We start from the raw sequence: 20,512 nt of genomic DNA, 5'->3' as shown, positions 1-20,512 counted from the left end.
CTTGGGTAAGGAATAAGTCCAAAACAAAGTAATGCGGAGCAGTCGAACAAAATCAGCCGATGCAGGAAATATTAGATTAGGAAATTAACTCTTCAAGGAAGTAGATGAATATTGTTACTTGGGTAGTAAAATAACTAACGATGGCAGAAGTAAGGAGGACATAAAATACAGACTAGCACAAGCACGGAAGGCCTTTCTTAAATGAAGAAATTTGCTCACTTCAAACATTGATACAGGAATTACAAACACGTTTTTGAAGACTTTTGTTTGGCGCGTGAAACATGGACGATAACTAGCTCAGAAAGAAAGAGAATAGAAGCTTTTGAAATGTGGTGTTAAAGAAGAATGCTGAAGGTGAGATGGATAGATGGAATCGCGAATGAAGAGGTACTGAATCGAATTGGTGAGCGGAGATCGATTTGGTTAAATGTGACCAGAAGAAGAGATATAATGATAAGGCACATCTTAAGACACCCAGTTCTTGTACACTTGGTTTTTGAGGGAAGTGTAGGTGGTAAGAACGGTAGGCGTAGACCGAGGTATGAATATGACGAGCAGATTAGAGCATATATAGGGTGCAGCAGTTATGTAGAAATGAACAGGTTAGCACAGGATAGGATGGCACGGAGAGCTGCATCAAACTAATCTATGGACTCATGACTCAAACAAGAGTTGATTTTTCCTCATTTTTCTTCCACTTTTTTTAATGTTTGCATTGTGCTACTCCATTGTAAATATATGTTTCATTGCGGGACTCTGCAATTCAGCTTCTCGCTGTTTTGGTTTCCCAAATAAATAAATAAATAAAAGAGGAGAATGTGTCGAATTTAATGAATTGCAATAAACGAATGCCCGCATCTCAATTTCAGGCGAAGCCGCATACAAAGAAGAGGCCCAGTGATGTCAGGTTGGAGCACGTGACCTTGCAGCGCATCGGCCACGAATCGTAAAGAAAAGGATACTGATAAATTGTATTTCGGACACGCCATGCGGAACGAGGATAAATATCGAATACTTCAACTCCTCATGCAAGGCCCTGAACGTCATGGGACCTCCTGGCAGAAAAACCTCCGTCATCTGCCGAGATGTTTCGATGATCTATGAGCAGAACTCCAACAGATCTGATGATTATATACCGGATACGGCACGAGAAGGAGACTAACTCTCCTAGTGTAGAGCTATTTCGAATACAGTTTAATATGAATTATAGGAACTAGTGTCCCCCATGTGAATGCATTAATACGTTGTGAACTGTAGTGTACATCGGTATATTAAATATTCTGGATGAATGGTATGTTGTGTATTCTCCAGGCAGGACAGCATCCACCGCTCCATGACGTCACTGTTGGTCACCGCGCAGCTGTTCGGTCTGATGCCTGTCCAGGGGATCACTGCTCCGTCTCCCAGCAGACTGCGCTTCCACTGGCGGAGTCTCCGAGTGCTGTACTGCCTGGTGGTGTTGGTGTGTTCTATCATCCTGCTGGGGATCAGCTGTGCCAGGCTCGCAAGGATCGGGGTCACTTTCCCTCGAACAGGTTAGCTCATTGATCCTCAAGAGTCGCCCCTCCAATAAAACCAAAAGGACCTGCTTGACTTTACTAAGTAGAGTCAGTTGACTTATTTGCATCAGACATCTACCTCGTATTGTACACTGACTGACAGAGCAAATGCAACACCAAGGAGGAGTGGTTCGAAAGGGATGAAAGTTGGGGAAAAAACAGAGACGGCACGGATGAATAATTGATGTTTATTTCAAACCGATATGCAGGTTACACAATGCGCACGGCATCGACTCAGTAGGATGTAGGACCACCGCGAGCGGCGATGCACGCAGAAACACGTCGAGGTACAGAGTCAATAAGAGTGCGGATGGTGTCCTGAGCGATGGTTCTCCATTCTCTGTCAACCATTTGCCACAGTTGGTCGTCCGTACGAGGCTGGGGCAGAGTTTGCAAACGGCGTCCAATGAGATCCCACACGTGTTCGATTGGTGAGAGATCCGGAGAGTACGTTGGCCACGGAAGCATCTGTACACCTCGTAGAGCCTGTTGGGAGATGCGAGCAGTGTGTGGGCGGGCATTATCCTGCTGAAACAGAGCATTGGGCAGCCCCTGAAGGTACGGGAGTGCCACCGGCCGCAGCACATGCTGCACGTAGCGGTGGGCATTTAACGTGCCTTGAATACGCATTTGACCTTTCTCCACGCCGACGCCACACTCGTCTGCGGTGACTATCACTGACAGAACAGAAGCGTGACTCATCGGAGAACACGACGTTCCGCCATTCCCTCATCCAAGTCGCTCTAGCCCGGCACCATGCCAGGCGTGCACGTCTATGCTGTGGAGTCAATGGTAGTCTTCTGAGCGAACGCCGGGAGTGCAGGCCTCCTTCAACCAATCGACGGGAAATTGTTCTGGTCGATATTGGAACAGCCAGGGTGTCTTGCACATGCTGAAGAATGGCGGTTGACGTGGCGTGCGGGGCTGCCACCGCTTGGCGGCGGATGCGCCGATCCTCGCGTGCTGACGTCACTCGGGCTGCGCCTGGACCCCTCGCACGTGCCACATGTCCCTGCGCCAACCATCTTCGCCACAGGCGCTGCACCGTGGACACATCCGAATGGGTATCGGCTGCGATTTGACGAAGCGACCAACCTGCCCTTCTCAGCCCGATCACCATACTCCTCGTAAAGTCGTCTGTCTGCGGCCTGGCATTCTTAGCTATACACGTGTCCTGTGGCACACGACAACACGTTCTACAATGACTGTCGGCTGAGAAATCACGGTACGAAGTGGGCCATTCGCCAACGCCGTGTCCCATTTATCGTTCGCTACGTGCGCAGCACAGCGGCGCATTTCACATCATGAGCATACCTCAGTGACGTCAGTCTACCCTGCAATTGGCATAAAGTTCTGACCACTCCTTCTTGGTGTTGCATTTGCTCTGTCAGTCAGTGTAATTAGAATCATTTCCTTATGGCGAAAATCAAATGATCATTAATATTTCTTACTACGTCTCTCGGTCATTACCATCCATCAACAGCCAGTTAGTTCTCTGATGGCTGGAGTAAAATTTATGAGTTTCAGAGGAATGTGTTCAGAGTTTCAGTGCCAAAAAGTACCAAATCCATCCTTTTTTCCTTCAGTATTACCTAAACTGCAAATGTTTTATCAGAAATACTGTGTATAATAACACATTTGTTCTATCTGATCATAATAAAAGTTCTAAAATTAGTTTTCAGTTGTAAATTTCCACTCTGAGCAGTATTTTTCACTATCCTGTTAAATTTTACTTTTATACCTGCTATCCTTTGGAAATGAGCTTCTCAGTTGTCCTCCGCATTCTCCTTCAGATCCACAAAAACAATACAAAAATCGTATTGCCAAAATACAGAGATCAAATCGTATTATGTCCGAAGTGCTTCTCCAATTTTGTAAAATCCAGTTCTGAAGGGATTTTAATTTCTGTGTTTGTTGGTTCCATGTATAACGTAGAACAGCTACAGATTTTGTTTCCTTTGCAAATCACTGGACATACAACGTTACTGAGTGAGCTCGACGTGTTCTGTTCCAGCGGGGACGCTCTTCTTCGTGGTCCACATCCTGGCGATAGTGCTGTTCCTCCAGCTGGCCAGGAGATGGCCCCACCTCATGTGGGAGTGGGCGCGTGTAGAGAGCGCCTTCACCCACTACGGTCCTCCTCCAAGACTGGCCCGCACTTTCCGCGCGGTGACCGCCACTGTGATGCTGGCTGCTCTGGGTAAGGCTACATCTCACTGCATACGCATTATTAACATTCACATGTTTTGGGATGGGGTCTATCTAGACTTATTAGCGTGGAAAGATTTCCGTCGACAACTTTCCGACACAATAGAAACCAGTATACCTCATTTATGACAGGGAAAATACATTTATTTCATACTATGAAGTAATTGCTTTCTTGAAATCCCAACACACGGAAGCAGTTCTGCTAAATAAACGAAATTCGAAAGGCGTGTTTGCACAATTGAAAGAGTGTTCCTATGCGTATTTGTGCGCTAGTTCACGAAGAGTGGTGGTAATAGCGCCACTATGGGATTGCAAAGCAAGTTTGTTTTAAATATGCGCTGTGCACTTCGTGAGCGTTAATGACTCGGTATGGGTTAAACATAGTTTAAGGGCACGAAGAAGGGAGTATCAGCAGCTTACTGAGTTTGAACGACGCCGTATAATACGAGAAGGTGGATTTTCTTCCACAATATTGCAGAACGACTCGGCAGGATATATCCACAGTGCATCGGTTACGGGAACGCACTGCCACAAGAAGACCGGGGTCCGGCCGCACATGGGTCACTATGGAGAGAGAAAGACGACCGCCGTATTCGTCGCATGGCTGTGGTGGATTGTGCTGCATCAGTAGCCGCCGTTAGAGGTTCAGATGGAACGAGATTAACACAGCAAACTGTAACAAATCGATTACTTAACGGGCAGCTCCGAGCCAAACTTCCAGTAGCGTTCATGTCACTAACTCCGAATCACTGCCATCTCCGACTTCACTGGTGTCAAGCTAGAGCTCATTGGAGAGTGTAGTGTGTGTTCTGAGATGAGAGCCGTTTCTGGCTTGGTGCCAGTGGTTAATACCGTGGTTAAGTGGGTGTAGACATTTTAGTTTCGTAAGGACCAGGCCGGATGACCGCTTGGAACCAAACTGCCTGTCGTGTCGACACAATGGAGCTGCACCGGCAGTTATGGTCTTGGGAGCGAATTCTTTAGACAGCAGGAGCACTCCTGTCCTTATCCCAAGAACTTTGCCAGCGGATTTGTACGCCAGACTAGTATTCAAGCGGGTGACTTCCGCAGCGGTCACCCAACACACTCTTACAGATTATCGACCAGTTGACTTGGCCTCGGAGATCACGAGACCTTTCGCCCATTGAGCATGTACGAGACATTATGAGACTATAAAATCAAGCATCATCCAATACCAGCATATCACATGTCTTCTCGTGCATAATTGAACATGTGACCTGCAAACATAAATCAAATAAAGGTGTTTCCCAGACAATTGCTTAGACTAATTTTCATTCCTCTTCTTGGTGTTGTTATTTCATTTTCCGCCAGTCGATATTCAAAGAAGTGAAAAACAATGTGTTCTTCATGACTTTTCATGTTGAGATTCTGTTAAGACACGGTGTATGCAATCTCATCCTGCGGAGAATGAACATAATGAAGGATTGCATCGTAGGTCAGAAGTATGCTGTCCAGCCATCCATTGCGAAGAAACCTATGGTCGTCGCATCTTGAATTAATATGGGGTGAGAATGGAACCATTTGTTCAGCACATACTTGGCTGTCCCTTTAGGCAATTTTCTCTCTTTCAAAGTGTGACGCTTTCTCGTCAGACATTGTATGGACAGTAATCTGAGCGAGTCTGATGGTTTTTGTTATTTCTCTACAGTGGAGCACCTGCTGTCGAACGCGAAGAGCCTGCGCACCTTCTACTTCCTGTGCCCTGACAACTGGGTCCGCCTGTTCGCGTCCAGCCACTACCATGCCTTCGAAGTGGTCCCCTACGCCCCGCTGTGGATCCCCGTGTTCGCCCTATTCAACCTGCTGTCCACTTTCTCGTGGAGCTACGTGGACGTCTTCCTCATGCTGCTCAGCGTCGGCGTCTCGGCGCGCTTCAGGCAGCTGAACCGGCGTCTGGCCGAGCTCAGAGCACAGGTTTGATATTCATTTCTAGATCTTGTGAACACTGAGACACAGTTTGTATTCGTCACAGTAGCGACTCCTGCTTTTTCAAGTGTATAGGATAAGTGTTAGGTTTTAGTTATACATACAAAAAATTAAAATCCTTCGTTTTATTGATATTTACAGAAAATAATTTAAACCAGCCACACCTTAATTGTTCCAAGCAGTTTTCTCGTTGAAAAACAATAAACATGACCAACAGAAAAGTTTATTTCAATGTCCACACCCACTTAACCACGGTCTTCTGTATACTTGAAACAGAGAAATTACTGTCAATGTTTTGCCGCTTGTTTTACGAAACTGAATTACGTTGGGTAAAGATGGTATTTCTTGAAAGCTTAATGAACTGAACGGGTTTTTTTCATTAGTCCTTCGATTACACAATCTCAAGGTTCACCATTTTGACGTACTCGGACACATTCTACGACGCGCTGATTCAGTACACGCTCGGGGCCTGTCGGACGAACGCCCGATGTCTTGAGCACAATTCCCCGCCTTCCTCCCGCAGCGTTGACGTCACCTACAGCCCTGTGGATTCAAGGACAGTTTAAGATGAAGGGAAGAGATCTTCACGCTCAGAATAAAACTCTTCCCCATTACGGCAATGAGTCTCAACAGTTTATGCAGCTAAACTGTGGAGTGTAGGATGATCCTCACATCCTATACGGAATAATCACCACTGACTCCTTATATAAAACAATTTTATTCCTTAACTTCCTAATCCACTTATTAAATACTTCATTACACCATTCCCCTTATTAAACAGTCATACAAATAAGGACACGTTTCGGTTCATTTTCACCCATCTTCAGGTAGAAAAATACGATTGTTCTGAAATGTTTACAACATTTTTTTGCCATTAAATTGACAAATATTGAATAATCAACATGGAAAAAGTCACAGGCTTCCTTATTGACAGTAAGGTTCTCAGATCAAATATCAACATAAATGGAAATTCTACAATGTCTTATCTTCCGGCACTCATTAAACTTCTAAAAAAATTGTATCCACTCATTCCAAACATTTATCTAATAATGAGAAAATTCACTGGCGGAAAAAATATGCAATCACCAAGAAGGGACTGTGCTAGATAAATGAACGTTGGTAGGCGTGTTTATACGGACCATCTGAAAGGTGATGCTGATTCAAATTTCCCGCAAATCGCATTAGCGTGCCGCTAGTAGCGGCCCCATGATATTACACATCGGGTTTGTTTTAAATACGGGCTGCGCTGTGCGAGAGCGTTAGTTACCTGTGAGATTGGACGGAATGGTGTGAGTGGATCAAGAATGCCTTTACAACGACGAAGAGGTCAGTATCAACAACTCACTGCGGTTGAACGAGGCCGTATAATAGGGCTATGTGAAGGTGGATTTTCCTTGCGCATTATTACAGAACAACATGGCAGGAATGTCTGCACTGTGCATGCGTGCTGGCAGCAGTGGTCACGAGAAGGTACGCTCGCAAGAAGACCGAGCTTCGCAAGTCCTCGTGGCATCACCGCGAGGGACGACCGCCGTGTTCGGCGTGTGGCTGTGGCGCAGCGGACTCCGTCTGCAGCAGTAATTCAAGCGCCAGTTGGCACCATAGTGACGCAACGAACTGTTCGAAGTCGGTTACTTGAAGAACAGCTCCGAGCCAGACGCCCTGCGGCGTGCATTCCACCTTCCCCAAACCACCGCGGTCTGCAGGTCCAGTGGTGTGACGCGAGAGCTCATTGGAGGATGGAGTAGAGGTCCGTTAAAGCCGGTTCTGCCTTGGTTGGCCGTGTGTTGGTTAGAAGGAAGCCAGGTGAACGCCTGCATTCCACCTGTCTGCGGCGTCGACACACTGGACCTACACCGGGAGTTCTGGTCTGGGGAGCAATTTTCTATGACAGCAGGAGCACTCTAGTGGTTATCTCACGGACCCTGATTGAGATGTGTACGTCCGTCTGGTGATTCGACCTGTTGTGTTGCCATTCATGAACAGCATTCCCTGGGGTGTTTTCCACAACAGGATGGTGCTCGCCCCCATGCCGCTGTTGTGACCCATGTTGCCATGGGCTGCTCGATCCCCCGATCTGTCCCCAATCGAGCACGTGTGGGATATCATTGGACGACAACTCCAGCGTCATCCACAACGTGCCTGCATTGATCGACCAAGTGCAACGCGCATGGAACTCCACCCCACAAGCTGACATCCAGCACCCGTACGACACAATGCCAGCATTCAACAGTCAGGCGATTATACCGGTTATTAATGGACCAGCATGGCACATCTGCGATGGCTTTTCTCGCGCGGATATTAACCTGTGGTTTTGTACCTTTAATCAATTAAATATTTTGGACCAAAGGGTTCAATATGTTACCTCGCCAAATATATTGCCAAAATTTCCGTATTCTGTATTGCTTATTTCATGGTGTTTGATTTTTTTCCACCAGTTTATTTTAACGACTTTTAATTACTTACATTTATTCACACATATTGTTTAATTTTGTAATAGGTTAATGTAGACCTACAGTATATTCAATGTGGCAATTTAATGACAATTATTGTTTTAATGTGAATAGTCTAATGAAGTATTGAATAGACGGATCAGGAAGTTTATATTACTGTCTATAAGGAACCCAGGATGAGGCTTATTAGTTGAATTCGTCATATAAAGGAAAATTTCACTTTATTTTATAATTAGGTCATATCTGACAGAAACTCTCTCTCTAGTGAACAGCCGTGAGGCTTGTTGGGAGCAGTTCTCCATTCTTTACCTTTCTCTACTTTCCTTCTCAGTTCGTAGTAAGAGTCACATCTAACGCCATCTACTATTCGCGTCACGTACTGTAATCTTAGTCGTCCTCTATAATTTTTCCCCTGCATGGAACCCCCTCTATTATTTTCTTCAATAACCCATGATGTCTAAGTATATGGCCTGTTAGATGATCCTGCCATATTTTTATTCGTGTCATGAAACGTCTTCTGTCTCCTACTCTTCTAAACGCCTCGTGAACATTTCTCTCAGTAATCTCCTGTAGCATCAAGCTTCAACTAATGTCCACGGTTCACTTCCACTGGTCATATTATTCTCCAACAATCAGTTCCCTGTGGGTGAGGGCGCAAGAATAACACCCTCGGTATCCCCTCGTGTCGCAAGAAGTGACTAAAAGGGGCCCCAGGAGTTTTTAACCTGGGAGCGTGTGTTGGCGACCAGGGGGCCTTCAGCCGAATCCTGACATTGCTTCTACTTACTTGTGTCAGGGTGCTCATTTTCGTCTATCCTATCCCACCTCTCTTGGTCAACTCTTGTTCTTTTCCGACCCCGACTGTATTAGAGCACCCGAGGCCTAGGGAGTCTTTAATTTTCACGCCCTTCGTGGTCTTTGTATTTTGTCCCGATACCTTCATTTTTCGAAGTCATGAGCCCTCTGATCAGTGTTATATAGAGGATGGTTGGTCAGTTCTACTTCCTCTTAAAACAATAATCACCACGACCAACTCTCTCCCAGAATTATTCACATGTTTTGTGCCGATAATATCCAATATTTTGTTTGCTTTCCTCAGAAATATTTTATGGTTAACCCTTAAGTACTCGCGTGACAGAGAAGAAACATAAATACTCGCGTCGGATTTTTTGACCCTCCGTTGTAAATAAAAATGTGTAAGTGTACTCAAGGCGTAATATAAGAGAACTTATTAATTCTTATGCATAATATGAAGTCCTGATTGCTAGCTGAATGATCGGCGTAGTGCCCCAGGTTCGACTCTTGGCCGAGCCGGGGATGTTAACTTGGTGCGGTTGATTATATTATACTTGACGCCGACGGGCGACCTACCCACTTCTGAGAGTGGAGCTACACCTGCGATAAAATATAATGTTGAAAGCAGCACAAACACCCAGTCCCGAGCTGGAGGAAACAACCAATGAAGATCACAATCACCGACTCAGCCGGGATCAAACCCTTGCACTATGTTGAAGTTTGTTTAGCCCCTCACTGACTTTCTAGTCATTTTTGCGTTTATCTTCTAGCAGAACACACACTCGCGTCGGCTCAAATCTCACAATTATTGTCAACAGTGACCCTACTGCACTATGACAACTCAACAGCAGACGAAATTATATAGAATGAGACATAAAAACTTTCCCCTCTGTGAAACACACAAAATTTCAATATAAATTATAACACTATAAACATACCTGTAAAAATGCACACTATTATACAAAGAATGACATGTTTCGTTCTACAAAAACATCCTCAGAAAGAAGTCGTGAAATAGCCTCGGCAATCCAGATAAGTACAACATTATGTTAATACGGTGATGGTTGAGTCCTTATAACATCATGATTATTTGTTAATAATTGTTCATATTATCACTAAACTCTCTCTCATTGACAAGTTTACGCAGAGGCCGGTTTCCACTGATTAACATTTAACACCAACATGTTAAATTTAACATGTTACATTTAACATGTTACAATTGACATGTATATTGTGATTGTGTCTTCCAATAGACTTTGCATGTTAACTCAGAATGTTGAGGTTAACACTTTTAACATGTTCGCGTGTTTCCGCTCCAAGTGGAAAACATATCAAAACAATTCGTTGTTTGTGAGATGTTGGCACAGCTCCGGCAACTTCCTTGCCGTTTCCATGTCAACAGATAGCCAAACGATGCAAACGACGTGCTTCTCGTGAAGTAGGATTATAGTTACAACACTCCGCAACACTCATTCTATTTGTTATAAGCTAAAAATACAGTACTGGTATCGATACGCGGAAGTGTGTCGTTCTCTCTGCACTATACTAAAATTTATAGTCATAAATGCAAATGGAGTGGAGCAACATTACTTTGGACTTAATTAATTATATAATAGAAAGGCCTCGTTTGTGGGATGTCTCATCAAAGGAATGCAGGGATAAAGAGAAGAAAGCCGACATCATCTAGGAACTCTAAATTATCTATAATTGTTCCCGCGAGTGCATCGGAAAAACGTAGCGTCCCTCCGTTCCCAGTACAGTCGAGTATTGCAAAAAAAAAAAAAAAAAAAAAAAAAATCAGAAAAGTCGGGGGGCGGGAGCGGTTTGCTTTTTGAAGCAATGAGCAGGATGAGGGGAGGAAATATGTCTAATAGAACTGCATTTCTAAATCATAACAAGAAGCAACAATAGCAATAACAAAGGCCAAATCCTCTTCATCTGAGTCCATTGTCCTTGTTTAAAAATACTAGACATCACCTAAATGTATTACCGCATGAACTAACTGTATATAAACAAAGGAAGTCAAGTTTAACATGTTTATTAAGTGTGGACACAAGGTTAAATGAAACAGTATTCAACATTTAACATGTTGATGGTGTCACCAGTTAACATTTAACAAATTGTTGTTAAATGTTAATCAGTGGAGACCGGCCTCAACGTAAACAATACTGTACATTATATACATGATTTAAGTGATTTGATAGGATTTGAAGATGTTCTTGTACAACAAAACATGTCATTCTTTGTAGAATAGTATGTATTTTTTTTACAGGTATCTTTATAGTGTTATAATTTATATTGAAATTTTGTGTTTGACAGACTGGAAAGTTTTTATGTCTCATTTGAGTAAGTCGACACTGGAAAGTATAGGTTCCTTCTTAACGAAATTATATACGTAGCGTTACCGATATTTTATATTACCATGTATCGAAGAAAATTTAGTCTGGTCTCTGTGACCCGAGGCGAGTAAATTGAGGGTTACATAAAGTTTCAAGATAACGAGTTCCGTGACCAGAAAGGACAAGAGAATGGCCACTTTGCCGCTGGTCCACGCCACTTCAGACTACCATAACTTTTCATGCGAAGCAATTGTCGCCAGACTCAGCCAGACCAATCGACTGTAATGATAAGAGGATGATGTCCTGTGTATGGTAATTACTGTTTTAAGAGGAAGTGCAACTGGGCAACCATCCACTATTAACACCAATCAGAGGAAGAAATGGAACGTATCGGCCAAAGAAAGTGACAGACTCCCTAGGCATCGAAAGCTCTAATACCGCCGGAAAAGAACAAGAGTTGGTCAAGGGATGTCGTATAGGACAGATGAAAATGAGAAGCCTGGCGCAAATAAATGTAAGCGCTGTGGTCGCCAACCCACTCTTGATGCAATCGGCGGGTGGGGTGGTGCGGAGAGGAGCATGGCCTGATGTCCGTCAGAATGTCGTTGCTATCCACTAAATACCAAAATTACAAGCGTATCGGTATAACACTACGGTAATACGACCAGACCAATCAGAATGTATTCCCGAAAAGTATGGCCAGCATAGCCGACTATGGCCACTGACGGCCTTTGCCTTTTGTCGCGAAAATGCTGCCATCTTGTATGATTTGTAGTAAATATGACAATCGGTTAGCAATTGTTTTTGCGTAAATGGAGGGGAAAATTGTTGTTTGAATTGTGTCAACGCGTGGTCAATAAATTCCTTTGGAAATGTTCGTTAGATTTCCAAGTTCTTTGAAATCATTTAAGAAAAGACTAGGTAAAATGATAGGGAATCTAGAATCTTTCATAATCCATCAATACTATTATTACACGTAAAAGAACACCCTAACCATCATTCTTTGTGTTAACCAAGCTTGAAAAGTCTAACTTGCAAAAAGTACAGGTTATGTACTATACGCGAATCTTTTCCTGAGCCCTGAGCTCTCTAGTGCTGAATCGGTAGACCTCGGTTATCTTCGACATCCATATTGGCAACCTTTGAAACACAAACTATGAATCGCTTATTCATAGCTGTGCGACATCTGGCGTTCACTTTGCGAACTAGTACTGTTGTTGTTTACACATCAAAGCCAAACTATATAATTCATGCTAGTAACAAGATTCGCATCGAGAAATGTCATATAATGTTAAATAATGTATGTGTGACACAGTTGTTGACGTGAGATAATAAATGTTTAGAAAATTCATATCGATCGATCATATTATCGATTCAATTCAGATTTCATTTCCATCCAGTTGGCAGTATTACTGGAACCGGCAGCGCTCCCTCCTTACTCCTCACCCCGTAAACATCGGGCTCAAGAAAAGATTCGCGTATAGTATCCTTCATAATTCATCAATTGGGAACATGCATCATTTTCAAAAATATTTTTATTGAAAAGTACACCAATGAAATAGTACGTAAACGTATTACACTGTGGTATGTTGCCTTGTTTTCTACCATTAAAAAAAATATTTAATAGTGCCTTTCCGCAAGGCGAGTGAAACGGCCTCTGACGTAAGCGGCGCGCTGTGACGTCACGATCCAGTACCGCATGGAGCTCTACCAGCCGTTGTGCATCAGCCGTTGCTAAAAGCCGATTGTTTATTATTGATGATAGCGAATAACTTAGAAATGACGGAAGAAAGGTTCAAAACAGCACAGTCAGACAATCTATCATGTGTAAATGTCATTATTCTTGAAAAATAGTGACTTTTGTGGCCGCAGAAATTCGCGGATAACAAGCAAGTTTCTAAGTGGTGTCTTTTATATACGTGCAATGTACTGTAACCCATAGTATTAGGATAACAACGAACCTGGATAGATATCACATCACGTTCAACATTTCCTTCCAGACTGACTCCCCTATTAAAGAATAACATTACATTTTCGGGCTTTCAGCAATAGTAAAGTAAGAACTCGGATTTCAGCACTAACATAAACATATAGGTAGCATTATAGTACTAGTCCGCTTCTGTGGTGTAGTGGTTAATGTGTGCCACTCCCGGAGGCCCGGTTTCGATTCCCGGTTCTGCCATGAAAGTTGAAAACATAGTACGAGGGCTGGAACGGGGTCTACTCAGCCTCGGGAGGTCAACTGAGTAGAAGGGTTTCGAATCCCACCTCAGCCATCCTCGAAGTGGTTTTTCGTTTCTTCCTACTTCTCCTCCAGGCACCTAAGGCCACGGCCGTTTCCTTCCCTCTTCCTTGTCTATCCCTTCCGATCCTCCCATCCTCCAACAAGGCCCCTGTTGAGCATAACAGGTGAGGCCGCCTGGGTGAGGTAATGGCCCTCCTCACCAGTGTCATCACCATACTCAAAGTCTCACGTTCCAGGACACTGCCCTTGAAGTGGTAGAGGTGAAATCCCTCGCTGAGTCCGAGAGAAAACCAACCCTGAAGGATAAACTGATTAAGAAAGAAAGAAAGAAGGAAAGAAAGAAAGATCATAGTACTATAGGGCTATAATCAATCATTCCCAAAAAATATATATATTTATGGTTGGGACAACTGGCCTACCCACTTCCGGGGCCCATGAAAGAGAATTAAATATCTTTGTGGAGGGAAAAAGTTAAACATGATAAAGATAAATATGACTTCATCTAGTTTTCACAAGTCGGGCTGAGTGGTTCAGACTGTTGAGGTGCTGGCCTTCTGACCCCAACTTGGCAGGTTCGATCCTGGTTCAGTCCGGTGGTAGTTGAAGGTGCTCAAATACGTCAGCCTCGTGTCGGTAGATTTACTGGCACGTAAAATAACTCCTGCAGGACTAAATTACTGCACATCGGCGTCTCCGAAAATCGTAGAAGTAGTTAGCGGGGCGTGAAGCCAATAACATTAATTACATTTGGCTTTTAACAAGCTGAGCATATCAGGAAAGAAAAGTGTCCTGGTGACATTTTAGTCGCTCAATACAGGAATGTCTTTGGGTGCTGTGACTTTTATTTTTTTGCTTTACGTCACACCGTCACATATAGGTCTTATGGCGACGATGGGACAGGAAAGGCCTAGGAATGGGAACAAACGGCCGTGGCCTTAGGTACAGCCTCAGCATCGAGCTCACAGCTGCGCGCTCCTAACCGCACGGGCAACTCGCGCGGTATTTTACCCTTCGGTTTATTGACTTGGCTTGTATAACCTAAAACTTAGGCTAAGTTGGATAATATTTTAAACACCTACATCACTATTTTCACCTGTGTGCAATTATGTTATTTATTTCATTAATATTATGATAATTATTATAATTGAGCGTTATTAACTTATAAGACCCCAACAGACAAGCATTGGTTTTGTGTAGAGTTATATATTTGTTAAATTCACATTGTTTCCTTTCATGATGTACACGCTATTCTTTGTTACATTATAGAGCATTTAGATATAGCCTAAATTTCTTTACCAATTAAGCTCTTCATTAAAGACATACATAACTGTCCCATGCCAAGATATATTGGTAGAATTAGAGCTGTCAAAATGGTTCATAACCCCTTTGATTTATTATCTTGACATGGATCACCCAAAACATAGGTTAGGTTTGGAGAATACTTTAATAATCAGCATTATTTAATGCACTGTTTATTACTTTCATATTCCAAGATGTAATTGAAGCATTTAAATAAAGCATCATACATTAAAATTTAAAGTATTACCACTAGAACAGCTGACATGGAAAAGTGATTTGAAAATTCAAACAAATTCATCTTACGTTAAAATCTTCAAAAAAATAAACTGTAGACTTTTCCGATATATCACCAGCATTTCTCCAGCTCGCCAAAATCCATTTCTCCCTAGTTTTAGCGTCTTTGGAACGTTTATAAACAATTTGTTTGGTATGCTATTGCACATCGGAACTCTACACCATTTATAAGTTTTCTGCCTCACTGTCTGCGCAGGATTCATTTTAAGTCTAAAATATACCACTCAGATTATTATCCAATGTATAGACCTCGAATTTAACCATACTAGACACTAACGTAAAGTAGAAATACGCGAAGTGTATCCTGCTTCTCACAGCACACTGTGTGTTATTTCGTCTGCTAATTCAGTCAACCTGTACGATGACGTCAGGCCAATGAGATCGCGTACTTGCGTGACGTGACATTTTCGTAGATTTTTATCATGTTTCAAGTTATTATTTGTACATTCTGATCACATTTTTGAATTCTGCATGCAATTTTGAATCAGATTAGCATATTTTTAATTAAAACCCCGGATCATGCATGTTCCCTATTATATTATAAGTAAAATAACAACCCTACTCCTCACTGTTTCTACTAAGAAAGTTTCAAAAGTTTAACACCTTATACAAAACTGTAGGTTACGTAATTGAAAAAGTGAACTAATAAAAGCATCGTCTTAGTTTTCTGATTAACTGAGCACGAAATCATCCATAGTATCTTAAACGCAAAACAAATTGTATTATTTCGAATCCGAGTTTTAAATATTACTTTGATCAATTTCATTATTCTATTTTAAGTTATCAAACTTATATAGTGTAGATGGCATAACTAGGCTGGATTCGATCATAGATGTCTTCATCGGCTGATCAACGTAAACAAACTAGTTGTCACCATCACCGAATCACGAAACCGATGGGATTATGGAAATAAAAGCATCCACGGCCATACACACTGCTAGAATGCGTTGTAATTGGACAGGTCGTATTATCGCAGTGTTATACCGAGACGCTTGTAACATGACCGGCACAGAAATGTATTGCTGAGTTTCATCGCTTGTGTTCAACAGTTCCTGCCTGAGCTGTTGTGGCGCCAACTGAGAGAGGACTACAACAGCCTGTCGTACCTGACCAAGACCGTGGACTCGTGCGTCTCAAAGTTGGTCCTGCTCTCCTTTGGGAACAACCTCTATTTCATCTGCGTGCAGCTGCTCAACAGTATGAAGTAAGTATGTCTTCAAGAGGGGCTAAACCCTTCCAGGTTAAACATTACAATGCAAAATGACCACAAACAGCGCAGAAAAGGTTGGGAGAAATATTCCACTCGGAAAAAGTCCACTAGTGAATCATCATTATCGAAAACGTCCAAAATTGTGGAATGTCAAAATATCTTTAGATATTTCCTTCTTTTTTATAAAATAGTATAGTGCAGTCTTGTAAACAGTAACGCTAACCTCCAGTGCAATTTGCTATTTTGTTCTGTGTCTACAGAGAAATAAAATGACAACTTTGTATGAGTCTTTGTTATTTACCCGTGAGCGCGCTGATGTCTGTTTTGAATACAGTATATACACAGAATGAACCGCAACTCCACCGACAAGCTTTCGCAGTTGTTCACGGATACCTTCTGAGTCTCCGGTCACTCATTACACCATAACTGCATTTCGTTTGGTTTGTTGTCCCAATTACAGTCTTGCTTGTACAGCCGGTCAAGCAGGTTGTCTGGCCGGTCCACTGCTAACTTGACGAGGACGGTAGTGTGAGTGTTTGTTCATTTGAAGTCGAAGTTATTGAACGAGTACAGTTAGGCAAAATGGCATCCAAAATTACACGGCAAAACAGCCGGAAAGTTGTATTCGGCAAGAAGACCAACAGCCCACGAAATTCACCAGTGGATAGAAGATGTTCTAAAGGTATGTGATGATGAACTACAAACAATTCAACTAGTTGGAAAACAGAATGCAGCCTATCTCAAATTTAATAATGACAGAAGCTACCAGAAGTACTTACATTCATTTAGAGGTACAAATTCTCTTACATTAATGAATGGTGAATCAGTGACAGTTAAATCATGCCCGGTGAAATAGAACTTACCACTGTACGCTTAATGAGTATACCGCCGGAAGTACCGAACGAGCGGGTACAGTACGTCCTGCAGAATTATGGCAAGGTACAACAGATAGAAAACGAGAAGTGGTCAAATAGATCCCGGTATCAAGTCGATACAGGAATAAGGATAGTTCAGATGTCAATTGAAAATCCTATTCCTTCAACCCTCAATGTAGCGGGTTATGAGGCATATGTAACCTACCCCGGACAGGAGCAACATTGTTTTTCATGCGGAAGTTGTTCTCATATTCGGACTAATTGTCCCACTAGATTTACTAATACCAAACCATCGACGGCATCTAGATCACGCTTCACATTGAGCGATATATTCAAACCTCCCTCATTTGACAGCGCACGGTCAGATTCAGAACCCACTCTCACGGATGTAAACAAACCAACGTCCGTACAGGGCAGGGTAGCGAACGGTGCAGTGGAAAGTAGCAAAGATAGCAACATCAACCCTACAACACCTGGCTCGAGTCATGACAATAGGTTAGAACATATGGACATAGTAAACACACCAGTGTTAAAAGCCGATTCACAGGATATAGCTAACGCACCTGCAGGGGACCAACTTCCATTAGCTTCAAATGACAGTACAGACTCAGATATCGTATCAGTAGAAGAAACATTAGATATCAAGGACATGCACGTATCAGATCAAGGAACCATAGAAGAAAATAACGCGATCGCAAACACGCTGAGACAGGAAGACCAACAACTTGATACAATGCCCATCACTCTTCAACCTTTGAGAAGGTCTGAAGCTGAGAGCCAGCGCCCTCCGGAAAGTACATTATCTTTGATACGGGTAGGTCTCTGATCACTGAACAACATCCTCCCACTCTCGGATCGTGGAACAGTCAGATGGACCTAGAGGAGGAAGTATTGCGTAGAGAGGGCCCAGTAGCAGAAATATCGTTTGACGTAACAAAATGCAACCCCGGTCAGCAAAAAGTAAGCAAGTTAGCTGGTAAACAACGAAACCATTCGTATAAGACAGGAACGAGTAAGCAAGGATTACCTCCCCCGACTACGAAGAAATAGTTTGACAGAATATCGATATGTGGACTGCATTCTATTTTTCTCTCTGTTGTAGTGTCATGACCCTCACACAACAGTGGGGACAGTCAACTTCAACAATAAGTCAACAACAACTCAAATGTATTCTCTACTGAAATTTCTACAGTGTCATGATATAGATCTTGTAATGCTACAGGAGGTCTCCATCAATTATTTTTCTTCGGTATTAAACTATAATGCCTATGTAAACACTGGTAGTGATAACGTAGGTACTGCTATCCTTACTAAGTAAGGTATTGAACTGCAATCCATAGAGAAGCTTCCCTCTGGTCGTGGAATGAGTGGCAGATTTCAAGATTACCTGTTTTACAATGTTTATGCACCATCTGGGAGTAATAAACGCCAGGAAAGGAACGAATTCTTTCAGTCGGACTTAACATATTTACTTCGCTCCTTGCCTACGCATTATGTGATGGGGAGTGATTTTAACTGAGTACTGCGTGCAGTAGACTGTACAGGTCCCTTTAAGCCGAGCAGCAGCTTACAGACTTTAGTTACAAATCTCCAAATGGGTGATCCTTGGGTGCTAAAACATAATACCCCAGGATTTACTTTCTTTTCTTCAAATTCAGCAGCAAGACTGGATCGATTTTATGTTCCTCAAAATTTAGCAAATGACATAAGTCGTGTAGAAGTAGTACCAGTCACATTTTCTGATCATGAAGCTGTTATCCTACGCATAAGATTAAATATAAATTTTATACCAGGAGGACGCTCTTACTGGAAGATGAATGTAACCTGTCTTCAAAATGCTAGTATCCTTGAAGAGCTGAAATTTATTTGGTCAGAATGGAGTAAAAGAAAGATTAGACATCACGATTGTGCTGATTGGTGGGATCGGTATGTAAAGCCGCAAATTAAATATTTCTTTAAGCGAAAATCTTACGAACTTTATCAAGACGAAGAACGTCTAACAAACCTTCATTTTAGGTGTATTTATGACTTACAAGAAAACTACCAGCCATCACCAGAGAGAAGAAGTAAAAGCAGCCGCTATAAAGCAAAAATATTTGCTATATATCACCAACGACCGCAGGGATTCAAAATACGCAGTCGGTTCAACGAACCAATCGAAAATGAACAGATCGATTTTTATCATTTAATGAAGGACTTCAAGCGCCGCAGATCATCTCCCATATTGAAAGTTCAAGACCCAGAAGGACAAGAGTACACAACACAACCGACAAGTAAGGCTTTCGATTCCTTTTATCGACAACTGTTCGATGCCGAGCCCACCCACGACAATGAAATTATTTTTTTTTTTGCTGACTGTAAACCTCCACCGCTCAGAGAAGAGGATAACTAAAGCCTTGAAGGGCCCATAACCAAAGAAGAGATTTAAAAGCAATACGACAAGGGAAGAGCTCAAAAACACCTGGGATTGATGGAATACATCAGGAATTTTACTCTACCTGCTGGCCGATAATTGGAGAAGACTTCACCTTCGTCCTGAACACTGTGTTACAGAGAAAACAACTTTGTGAATCGCATCGTCGAGGGATTGTTGTACTGATAAAGAAGTTCTCTACAGCTATTACTGTCAATGACTATCGCCCAATCACCCTCCTAACTTACGACTACAAAATATTAGCCAGAATTCTCGTCAACAGATTACGACCGTTATTATCCTCCATAATCCACCCTGCACAACACTGTGAAGTGCCTGGACGAACAATTTTTGGTGTTACCTGTTCGCTGCGTGATTACGTGGCGTCAACGGAACGCACTCATTCACAGAGCTTACTAGTGTCCTTAGACTATCAGCGTGCATTTGACAGTGTGAATCATCATTATCTGGTAAACTGTTTAAAATGGCATTGTCTTAGTCCCACATGTATCTCTTACATTCAGTGTCTATACACAAACGTATCTGCGATTTTGCATATTAATGGCTTTCACACTAAAACCATTCCCATTAAGAGGTCAGTAAAACAAGGATGTCCGGCTTCGATGGTGCTGTTTACCTTGGCCATGAATCCTCTCGTTTGCAAGCTGCATAAGGAAATAGGAGAAATACACAAGGAAGTGCAAAGCTCGCGGTAGCTGCTTAAGCGGATGACGTCAGCGTAATATTAACATCGGATAACGATATACTGCACATGCGAAATGCTCTCGTACAGTTCAGTGCAGTATCTGGGTTGTCTATTAACTATCGTAAACCCAAAGTGATTCCTTTAGGAGACTGGGCATCATTACCTCAAC

At 42.6% G+C, this 20,512-nt stretch overlaps 1 protein-coding gene across 1 annotated transcript in view; it reads left to right on the top strand.

Moving 5' to 3' along the window:
- The window catches only part of LOC136885645 (uncharacterized), a 66,562-nt gene that overhangs the window by 28,147 nt on the left and 17,903 nt on the right, over positions 1–20,512 (top strand). The window contains exons 3-9 of the mRNA XM_068230308.1: positions 1,312–1,535; positions 3,574–3,759; positions 5,437–5,679; positions 12,559–12,581; positions 16,189–16,343; positions 17,498–18,038; positions 18,327–18,538. Coding sequence (XP_068086409.1) covers positions 1,312–1,535; positions 3,574–3,759; positions 5,437–5,679; positions 12,559–12,581; positions 16,189–16,343; positions 17,498–18,038; positions 18,327–18,538 — 1,584 coding nt within the window. The remainder of the gene's footprint in view (positions 1–1,311; positions 1,536–3,573; positions 3,760–5,436; positions 5,680–12,558; positions 12,582–16,188; positions 16,344–17,497; positions 18,039–18,326; positions 18,539–20,512) is intronic.

The sequence above is a fragment of the Anabrus simplex genome, chromosome 14 (assembly GCF_040414725.1).
Source record: "Anabrus simplex isolate iqAnaSimp1 chromosome 14, ASM4041472v1, whole genome shotgun sequence".
NCBI classification, from domain to species: domain Eukaryota; kingdom Metazoa; phylum Arthropoda; class Insecta; order Orthoptera; family Tettigoniidae; genus Anabrus; species Anabrus simplex.
This window is presented reverse-complemented; position numbering and strand designations above follow the sequence as displayed.